The 10,619-nt window shown below is 37.4% G+C and overlaps 2 protein-coding genes across 5 annotated transcripts; both read left to right on the forward strand.

The window, feature by feature from the left end:
* The first annotated feature begins 221 nt into the window (after nucleotides 1-221).
* On the forward strand, nucleotides 222-1,827 carry LOC116842686. Of its 3 annotated transcripts, none has more exons than XM_032812241.1 (5): nucleotides 222-467; nucleotides 597-762; nucleotides 841-1,032; nucleotides 1,107-1,318; nucleotides 1,390-1,827. In XM_032812241.1, exons 2-5 carry the CDS (start codon nucleotides 648-650, stop codon nucleotides 1,654-1,656), a joined length of 786 nt encoding a protein of 261 aa, XP_032668132.1. In that variant the 5' UTR covers nucleotides 222-467; nucleotides 597-647; the 3' UTR covers nucleotides 1,657-1,827. The 3 variants fall into 3 exon arrangements, with proteins under 3 accessions (XP_032668132.1, XP_032668133.1, XP_032668134.1); XM_032812242.1 differs by having other exon boundaries at nucleotides 227-467; nucleotides 850-1,032; XM_032812243.1 differs by lacking the exon at nucleotides 222-467 and having other exon boundaries at nucleotides 608-758; nucleotides 850-1,032.
* A 2,729-nt stretch (nucleotides 1,828-4,556) lies between these two features.
* On the forward strand, nucleotides 4,557-10,336 carry LOC116842598 (MOB kinase activator-like 1). 2 transcript variants are annotated; one of them, XM_032812022.1, is made up of 5 exons: nucleotides 4,557-4,982; nucleotides 5,851-6,017; nucleotides 6,119-6,346; nucleotides 6,421-6,584; nucleotides 7,090-10,336. In XM_032812022.1, the coding sequence occupies exons 1-5, from the start codon at nucleotides 4,969-4,971 to the stop codon at nucleotides 7,168-7,170; spliced, it is 654 nt and encodes a 217-aa protein (XP_032667913.1). In that variant the 5' UTR covers nucleotides 4,557-4,968; the 3' UTR covers nucleotides 7,171-10,336. The 2 variants fall into 2 exon arrangements, with proteins under 2 accessions (XP_032667913.1, XP_032667912.1); XM_032812021.1 differs by lacking the exon at nucleotides 4,557-4,982 and adding an exon at nucleotides 4,989-5,589.
* Nucleotides 10,337-10,619: the final 283 nt, after the last annotated feature.

Below are 10,619 nucleotides of genomic sequence, written 5' to 3' on the forward strand. Positions count from 1 at the left end.
TCAATTAATGTAAATAAACTTATTGGATATTAGTTATTTTCAGACAATTCACACCTTTAAAGGACGTTCTAAGAATATTCTGATGACATCTCTCTGTTTTGAAAACGTCTTCAGAATGTATTTTGGAAAATTTGTGTTTTGTTGAAGTGCACTAGTGTGCAACGGGCATTAGGTGTACGGGCCCTTGCAGAATGCCAGGCAACAGGCAATAGGAACAGGGAATAGGAATTCGGATTGGTCAATTATTTCTATTTCCTGTTCCCATTGGCTAATGCCTATTTCTATTGCCTGTAGCCTGGCATTCTGCAAGAGCCCGAAAAGTGTGAAAAGTATAAGCAACTCGACAAACTAGTAGTGTACGCAACTGGAAAGCACCCAGTGTATATTTCTTTTTTATGGCTGGAAAGTGTAACAATGTATCAAGTGCTATACAAATTATATTTGTCATAAAATCTGTTATAAAAGAGGTAAAATTAATATTATTATTGTTTCTTCAAATAATTTACAATCAGTGCATAGGAACGACCGATGAACGAAAAATCACGACTTAACTTCTCTCAAATTCCTCCGTAATGTCACATTTCTTACATCAACAGGGTTAAATATCTACCAAATAAAATCTTTTCATTACTTTCCCTGCAAATCAAATGTCTGAGATAAAGTTAATAAATGGCATAGTTGCCTTCAACAAAAAAGAATACAATCATTACCTGATGCATCTTTCGTCAGAAAAAGAATGGCCGGGTATTAACATCAATGTTGGTAAAGTATTTAATTTTCTTTTAGATACGATTTGTAGACTAGTACAACGTCCATTATAATAAAACTAATCTCAAAAAGTTGTTTTAGATTCACGTGTCACACTTAACATTCCAATGCTCATTATGGAGTTATATCGATTAGTACCTTACAAAGAAGACCGTTATGTGCATTTCCATCCGTTCAATATGCCTTATATTAAAGTACGTAAAATTGATCTAATTGGTATAGTTACAAATATTAGACGCCATGCCAATAATCTATCTTTAACAAGTAAGACAAAATGCAGAACAATAAATTTATTAATGAAGAATAGCTAATGAAACTAAACTAAAATAATTTTATAGTTGAAGATGGAACAGGTGTGGTAGAAATTAATTACAAATTAGAGAAATATGCATTTCTGTTGAAACAACAAAAGGAGATTGATGAAAAGTATAGAGAACAAGCTAAAGATTTAAGAAAATATGAAACAAATGCTAACGATTGGCCAAAGAAATTGCGTGAGACACATCCAGAATTTTCTTATACAGAAAATGCTTGTCTTCAAAATAGATCTGTAAGTGGTAATTATTCTTAATTATGTATATATCAATATATGTAACAAAATGAAAATAATTGTCCTAATAGATTCTAGAGAATAAATGGTTGTCAGCGACAAACAATGATTTATTGGGTAAAGAGGTTCAATTGTTTGATTATGTATACATCAATGGATATCCCTGTCTTGACATAAGGTTTCAAACGACACCAGAAGAAATTACAACAGAATTTATGCAGCGTACAAGGTTGACAGTATATGCAATATCTGTTGCACGTATATCTGAAGAAACATACAATGAGAAGTTATCTATGTGGATGAACAAAACTATTTGCCAAAGATATACAAGGAAGTAGGAAAAAATTTGTTAACAATGTTAAAACCTACAAAATGTTATATTAAAAAGTTTGGACATTCAAGTGTTGCATTAAATATAAAACTGTATAAAATATTAAATATAATTATGTAAATAATGCTTTTTATTATCCAGGTAACTTGTATCTTGAAGTAAAACCCAAGTAAAAACACTTTGGAGCATAAGGCTTGTATTATTATATATACTTTTAACAGTGAAAAATTATTAGAAACGCATACATTTACAAAAGTTATCAATGAATTCATCGATAAAAATGTGTGTAACCAATATAGGTTGTAACTAAAAAAAATGCAGTTTCATAAAGACATTGAATATATTTCATTGTTGAGCTATATACATAACGTTAAAACATCAAGATATAAATTATAAAACTGATACTTTATTACACGCTGAATGTCAAGTATTGTACAGTTAAAAATATTCGATAGTATCATCCTTTTTCAATTGTGGAGGATTTACACTGCATTCGACGTACGATGTCCGATATCCAATAAATAATTTCTATCTTTAATGCTGACCAAACATATTTTCCACAATATCTTTTACTATATTTGTTATGATCGTTGAATGAAACTTTAATGCTGTCAAATACCACTTTAAATGCATTAGTATCTGTCTACAACCCATAGGCCGGTATTCATAGTCGAATTTTATTTTTAAGGCTGCCTTAAATTCATCTTTAGATACTCCGTAGCCAATGAAATGATCCGTTCATCATCTGAAGATAAATTTAAGACGGTCTTAAATATAGGCCTGTTCTTTGTAGCTGCACTACTGAACTAGTGCAATAAGTTAGAGTGAGAAAACGTATATTTGTTTCACTTCAATATATTGCACCAGTTCAGCAGTGCAACTACAAAGAACAGGCCTTATGAGATCTGACTATAGGTTTGTTCGAGTTGTACCATTCACACTTTTATACCTAATGCCCGTTGCACACTAGTGCACCTCATACAACACAAATTTTCCAAAATATGTTCTGAAGGACGGAGGGATGTTATCAGAATATTTTTAGGACGTCCTTTGAAGATGTGAGTTGTCTGAAAATAGCTAATATCCAATAAGTTTATTCGCAATAATTGAACTTTTTACACTTTCACAACTTAGTACACATTAATTCTTTAGAGATTCTAAAAATTACGTCATGATTTCCGTTCGTGTTAAGCTCGTATCAGACTACGGATTAAGATTGAGATTGAATTGAAAATTCAAGCCAATCAGAGCAAAATTCACTAAGTTCAAGTTTGGTGAACTTTGTTCTGATTGGCCAATTTTCAATTCAATCTCAATCTTAATCCGTAGTCTGATACGAGCTTAACACGAACGGAAAACATGACGCCATTTTTAAAACTTCTAATGGCTCCTGCACACAGGACGCGGTAATGCTTGCCGCGCAGCGGAAGTTTGCGCGACAGCCAATCAATATGCTGCTTTCCGTAATAATCTTCTAGCTCTTACGGAAAAACAACATATTGATTGGCTGTCTGGCGGACTTTCGCCGCGCGGCAAGCATTACCGCGTCCTGTGTGCAGGAGCCATAAAGAATTAATGTGCACTAAGTGTGAAAGTGTAAAAAGTTAAATTAATACAAATAAACTTATTGGATATTAGCAATTTTCGGACAATTCACATCTTCAAAGAACGTCCTAAGAATACTCTGATGACGTCCCTCCGTCCTAAAAATGTCTTCAGAATGTATTTTGGAAAATTTGTGTTGTTTGAGGTGCACTAGTATTCAACGAGCATTAGGTGCAAAAGTGTGCCACCAGTTTTAGGCTGGTGGCACACAAAAAAACTTAAGCAGTAAAACATAAGCAGTAAGCAAATTAACCAATCACAGTCATTGATACATTTTATGGTCCAAAAATTAACGACTGCGATTGGTCAATTTGTTTACTGCTTACGTCTTACTGCTTAAGTTTTTCTGTGTGCCACGGCCTTAAGAAATGTGAAATCGTGAATTAGTGAATTCGTAGATGCGCGCCATTTTCAAACTCCCAACTCATATTTGATATCAAGCTCTGCTCGAAATCTGCTCGCGCAGGTTTGGCTATCTGAGTAATTAATCACTGGCCAATATGTTACTGGCAGAGAGAATATATATTTTTTATAAGGATTGTTATATAAATTAAATATTAAATAAATTAAATATTCAATAAATGATATTAAATTTTAAATTTTGTGATATGCCTAGATAAATGTAATTCACTGTTGTGGCTTTATTCTTCGGATTGGGATCAATCTCTCATCGTCAACTGGAGAATGAAACCTATAGGAGACGATGAAAGCATGAAAAGGAGGATAGAATGAAGTTGAATGAAGACAATAACTAGACAATAACTAGACAAAGACTAGACAAATGTCAGATAAGTAGCTAATATTCTAAACCTATATAGTTATATATTATTAATGCATAAATTATATATATATATATATATATATATATATATATATATATATATATATATTATAATAACGGCGTAACTTTACGCCGAATAAAATGAGATTTGATTGGCTTAATTCTGACGACGCGACGCGTGACGCGCTAAGTGGGAACTCAGCCTTAGGGTACGTTCCCACTTAATGCGTCACGCGTCGTCCGTCGCGGACCAATCAAATCGTCCCATTTTATTGCCTATCTTTACACGAATAAAATGGAGCGATTTCATTGGTCCGCGATTGGTGGTACGAGCGTACCCTAACGCCCACCAGTGTACTAACAAGATAACCTGTAACCTATGAAAAGTCTCTTTGTCCACAAATCATACAAGCAACGAACACCAATCATGTTGAGCCGTCGTTTCTATCGCACGACAGTGTATGCGACGTGGCTCTAGTCTACCAAATTCACATGACGTCTCAAGATAAGAAACAGAGATAGAAATAGGTAGGTGATGAGAAAGAAAGACAAGGAAAGCAAGAAAGAGGGAAAGCGCGCAGCAGCGAGTGAAACTGACGGCACTGGACCGCAGACAAACGTGGGGTGGTGTGGGTGCGACAGTATCTCGTCGTCGTCTTCAATAATCTCAATCGCGACGGTGGGAAAGAGGAAGAGTGTACCGCAAGAAGAGGAATCGCGTCCGATAGAGTAGACTAGTCGTCACGTCGTCGTCGATGTCTTTATCGCATTGTCGTTGACGTCTGTCATTTCCTGCGCCTGGCTACAGCGGCTGGGCAAGGACGCGCACGGTAACCCCACACTTGACTGGACAAAAAAGCGCTAATCGGAGATACTCGACGGAGTAAAGGCGATTAACCAAACTAGCTAAACTACGACAACGGACCTATTACAATGAGCTTCCTATTGTAAGTATTCTTTCGCCTCATAACTTTCCCCGTCGTTGAACCATCGCTCGGTCGATCGATATGTCTCCTCAAGGAAGCATGAGGACATGCAGGATATTGGAGTCGTCTCGACCTTCTATGGGCAATTTCTTGTCGCTGACAGCTCGCGGCGAAGAATAACGACGGTATAGACGACTTTTCGTTCTGGCCAAAGGCAATCGCAGTTTCGTGCAATTTCTTTTTCTCGTTCCTTCCCCCATTTCTCTTTCTCTCGAAATCTAATCTAACAATCACACTATATATCGCTCATCGAGGACGATAAATTCAGGCCTAATAATGTCGTCACGATCGATCGATTGGAGATATAAATAGCGCGCTAGTCGGTGTAACATTTTTTTTTGCATTTCTCTTCTCGCGGAAACCACTGTGTTACTGTGAACATCACAATAACCATTCGACGACGCGCAGTCTATGAATCATCTGTCTCAATGATGACCGCACCTCGTTTCGCTTTTCCTTGTCGTCATCATTATCATCATTATCATCGCAAAGAGATTTTCGCGAATGTAATCGTAATTAACGCGATCGCGTCGCGTCACTCGCTCTTTCGCCTTGACGTTTGCGACAAGTAACGTTGCTCTCTCTCTCCTCCTCCATCTCTATATGTGTGTGTGTGTGTGTGTTGATCAGTGCAACAACGCGATCGTGATCAGCTGAGCGTCGCGCTTCGCAGAGCTCAGCCAGCGCGTTTCGAGATGCATTTTTTAAATTTCTTTCTCGAAACTGCGCCCTATCATGTTATAATATGCAAGCAAATGCCACATTTTTGAAAATAATACATCCTAATAATGCATTATGATGTTTCAATGACTTTTTTTGTTTTCTCAAGCGGAAGCAGGTCTTCCAAGACCTTCAAACCAAAGAAAAATATTCCAGAAGGTACTCATCAATATGACCTGATGAAACATGCAGCTGCCACACTTGGTTCTGGAAACTTGCGGCTCGCGGTTATGCTGCCCGAAGGAGAGGATCTGAACGAATGGGTGGCTGTTAATAGTGAGTTGAAATGCATTTGGTGTTTCATTTGACTTTTGATATAACTGCACGATAATAACTGAATCTGTATCTGTTCTAATTCTAATTTATGCGATTTCCAGCTGTCGATTTCTTCAATCAAATTAATATGCTGTACGGTACCATTACGGAATTTTGTACAGAGGAGAGCTGTCCCATCATGTCGGCTGGTCCAAAATACGAGTATCACTGGGCTGATGGTCATACGGTGAAGAAGCCGATCAAGTGTTCGGCACCTAAATATATAGATTATCTGATGACCTGGGTGCAGGATCAGTTGGATGACGAGACACTGTTTCCATCGAAAATCGGTAGTTATCTTGTCTCATGGCCTCTCACTGTTGTTGATTGAGCGGTTACGAGCGCTGATTGTTCTTTCTTGCAGGAGTTCCTTTCCCCAAAAATTTCCTGTCGATTGCAAAGACCATTCTGAAACGGTTATTCAGAGTATATGCCCACATCTATCATCAGCACTTCACCGAGGTTGTGCAACTTGGAGAGGAGGCGCACTTGAACACGTCATTCAAGCATTTTATATTCTTCGTTCAGGTATAAAACCGCATCTCTATTTCATTCAAAATTAGCGACAGTAACACTCGAATAAACAAGAAAATAAGAGGCGGAAGAGGGTAAAGATTATAAAATTCACTACGTATCGCGAATACACATTCTCAATCTAAATTTTTCAGAGTAGAATCCCACTCGAAGTAAATAAAAACACCATTATTTGTAAAGTCTTCGTACAAATGAATATTGTAATCAGAGTAAATTTTTTCCTATGAATGCATCAGGTACAGTTTTGAAACAAAAAGTTCTCTGAAATTTTTGCATATGAATCTTTGCATATAAAAGAACAAATGCCTGAGGTTTAGTTCGTTGTTATTTAAGTATTGCGGTTTTTTTTCAGTGTTATTCTTTTTTTATATATAAATTATATATCTTCCTCTCTTTCTCCGAAAGTTCCATTTCCCGTGAACGAATAAATAAAGAAATAAGCTCGACCATGCGATGCGTGACCTTTTTGCTGATAATTTCATCTGATATTGCATTACAGGAGTTTAATCTCATCGAAAGAAGGGAACTGGCACCGCTACAGGAATTAATAGAGAAACTGACGGCGAAAGACGCGCGATGAGATCCACCTCTTCCGAGCCACTCGCCGTCCCGAAATTTCTCCAAAGAATCTCAACCATGTTGTCTTCGCTAACTTCGCACCGTGTAATCGCATTATTTAACCGACCCATTAATCGCTACCACAGCAATCTGTCTCGATATAGGAAAACGGCAGCGAAGCGCATTGGCTGCCCGCCTCGTTTCGGGAACAGGCGACTGATATCGGGCGACCGCTTTCGTAACCTCATTTTGTTGGCGCGTATTAATGTATTCTATATAATTAGGACGCACATACACACAGCCATCGAAAACTGACCACCGAATCATGGTGAACGAGGATAACGGTGGTGATACTCTTCGTGAAACAACGTGTCTGACTTTGTAGCATTTGCTCGTTTTTGCTCGGTCGCGCTCCCAAGAATGTATCTTAAGCGGTCCAAGCACGTTCCGTAATTTATTGTGTCTGTTAGTACCGTTAGATGCAATAGAGGAAGAAATAGAGCGGGATAAATGAAAATCGAGTCGCTCGAGTGCGCGTCTCAGTACAAAGTATCGGTGCACGTGGAAAAAGAATGTTTCATAGAGATAGCGTTCCTTGTTCTTTTGCGCGCGAGTAAACGAAATCATGCGTGAGATGCTCGGTTTCATAGTTTCGTTATTATTACTATCGCTATTATTAGATGTAAAAAAAAATATGTCGCTATTATATATAGAGAGCACTGTCGTTTCATACGATATATCGTGGACGACGTTTGGTTATGATTTTACGTCTAGGAATAGTTTTAAAACGATGCTTTCCTATTGTTTCGGATTAGCGAATCGTATTTTTTATCGAACAAGAGCAGTAATTGTTGATTATACAGAACCGTTAAAAGAATAGAGTTGACGCAAGCTATTGCATTACCTTAAAGTATCGTCCTTTAGCCACTTGTAGACTTATTTATACGACTAGCATTTTTGTGAGTGTTTTGTCCCTTTGTAGAGAGAGAGAAAGAAAAATCGTCCTCGCTTCGAACCCCGGTTACGTCGTCTTACTGCAACACACTTCAGCGTTTCTTGTACTATTTATAAATTACGAAGAAAAAACGTCAGGGCAAGCTGTGCGTTTCGTAAAACACTAATTAGTCGTGATATTTATCTTTGGTGCCTAGTGTTTCATCATAACGAAACTATTTCATCTAGTACTGATCAAAGAAAGATTCCTATTCAATCGTACATAAAGTTTACATTCGTGTTATTTGACTTCTCATGATGTTTTATAACCGGTACTTGATTAAAAGTATTTGCGACTCCGTTTTTTAGGCGTTGTAAAACTGCACAAATTACATATACCATTAATCAATTAATCGACATCGCCGATTTTTCAACAAGACGACTTGTTCGTCGCGAATGTGTGAAGTAACTAAAGCACATATCAGATTAAGTAATAGAAATTGAGGATTACTGATTAAAGATCAGAATACGACAAATCAATTGATTCCTGTCAATGTCCAATTTGACTTCCAAGCTAATGTCACATCCTTTGGTTTGTTTTCAAATTTTGGAGTGAATATTTCAGCTCACTTCAAGTAACGAAACAAATTTAATTCCAATTTTTATTCTGTTCCGATCGAGTTTCAATCTTTAATCATCAATCCCCAATATCTTCAAAACCTTTATCTGATGTAAGAAGTCAAAGATCGTTCTAACATCATCCGCCTTGCGGCGGATTACTCGTTGATGCGCATATGTACGATAACAAAGTCATTAGAAAAGCTAAAAGTTTTGAAAGTCTTTGAAAAGGAAACGATATTTTTTTCATTGCAGTAAACGTGAAGAGTTCGATCACGCGAACTCCGTATACCAATAAGACGTGCGTGCGTGCGTGCGTGCGTGCGTGTGTGCGTGCATATGTGTGTGTGTGGGTATGTATTTTATTATAACAATACGATGAAGGTAATAATTAACGACGGCGACGTAAAAAGATGATAATATTGGTATCCTATTCACCGGGAAAGAGGTGGTGCATTTATACACTGAATAGAGACACAAGTCGTAGTGGCAACAACACAACTATAATGATAATGATGATACTAATATTGTACTCAGTACTTAAGAAAAAAGGCAATATTAAAAACGAATAGAAGCTCCTGCGTTCTTTTCAAAGATACTAACAACAGTCCCTGATCGCGACGAGTGACTGTCGTTCATCACTGCTTGTCATTCTCGACTACTGTTATGAGTAATTATTTTTGATCCCATATATACTCACAATTCAACGATGTCGTGACGCTAATTCACGTATTATTGCTGTACTCACTTGTGATGTTTAGATGCTTCTCCTTAGCTGTCTCTTATTTCCTGATACAACGTCTATTTTCCCTTTTTTCTCGAGCGACTTTCCGCAGCGCGTGTGCTTCGAAATACTGTATGTGTGTGTATATGTGTGTGTACGCGCGCGCGCGTATACGTTGTATGTCCAACACGGTCGTACGAACGCGATCACACGGCGATTAAAATTTCAGCGATTTGTTTCAGAATCATACTGAAATCGTTAGATTTTCTTAACAAAAGATTCGAAGAATCAACTTTTCGATGAAGAACCGAAAACTCACGAGAATAAATTCTCGAGTATTCGTTAATTCCGTATCTTTTTTTACAGACCTTTTTCTGATACAAATAATGTGAAAAAGAAACAAGAAAGTATTTTCGATCTTAAATGTTCTCTTTCTTTTTTTAGCATCTCGATGTCTTCTCGACAAGTTTCTGCTCGAATAATTAAGTTTAAACGACTGTACAAAGTAAAGGGAGACTGTAGGTTCGTAGAAATCGATTCGATGGACCTGAGCCGACCAATCGAGTAGCGAATGTGGTGCGAGATAACGACTTGAAGGCGCGTTTGCCTGAGCGATAGTCGCTCCTTTATTATCTCCTAAATCTTCGTGGTTTACTTTTGTTACGATCGTGTTGAGATGAGGTTGTATTTCTTGTGCGTTCGGGACGGCCTTTCGCGGAGAGTTCTAAGCGATCAACTGTCCGCTCGTCTGATAGTAAAGCTAGTGATATCTCTGTGCAATGTAAATAATATTTTTCACAATTATTAATGGGAAACCCGTGCGAGAATTGCGGTGCGGGACCGCAAACTGAAATGTTTATAGTCCTGAATATAATCTTGTAATCTTTCTGTAATAAATATCGTTTCGATTGTATTTTTCTTCTTTTCTCGCTGTGAAATTGAAAACGTAATAAATAATAATGAAGGGAGGAGAAAAAGGGGAGAAGTGTGAATGTGATATCGGAAAGAAGATCCATCCGACCGGTTGCGTTCAATATATAAAAGACACCCTTGACGTAGCGCGATAAAATAAATTCGCAACGATTCGGCTCTATATCAAGATATCAGCCCACGTTATAAGAGATATCTGATTCATTACAAGTATCGGAAGATTCGCTCACTTCAAATTGAAACATCGTCACGAACATTAAAGGAAG

Source organism: Odontomachus brunneus, unplaced genomic scaffold (genome assembly GCF_010583005.1).
Source record: "Odontomachus brunneus isolate Ranch 3 - 2012 unplaced genomic scaffold, Obru_v1 Obru_scaffold_026, whole genome shotgun sequence".
NCBI lineage: Eukaryota > Metazoa > Arthropoda > Insecta > Hymenoptera > Formicidae > Odontomachus > Odontomachus brunneus.

Excerpts from the sequence above, each read along its gene's own strand:
- LOC116842686 (XM_032812241.1), top strand. The coding sequence starts at position 648 with ATGTCTGAGATAAAGTTAATAAATGGCATAGTTGCCTTCAACAAAAAA. Across the intron at positions 763-840 it reads GGGTATTAACATCAATGTTG|TTGTTTTAGATTCACGTGTC; the intron begins GTAAAGTATTTA and ends AATCTCAAAAAG. Across the intron at positions 1,319-1,389 it reads CTTGTCTTCAAAATAGATCT|ATTCTAGAGAATAAATGGTT; the intron begins GTAAGTGGTAAT and ends TTGTCCTAATAG.
- LOC116842598 (XM_032812021.1), top strand. The coding sequence starts at position 5,450 with ATGATGACCGCACCTCGTTTCGCTTTTCCTTGTCGTCATCATTATCAT. Across the intron at positions 5,590-5,850 it reads CGCCTTGACGTTTGCGACAA|CGGAAGCAGGTCTTCCAAGA; the intron begins GTAACGTTGCTC and ends TGTTTTCTCAAG. Across the intron at positions 6,347-6,420 it reads ACTGTTTCCATCGAAAATCG|GAGTTCCTTTCCCCAAAAAT; the intron begins GTAGTTATCTTG and ends TCTTTCTTGCAG.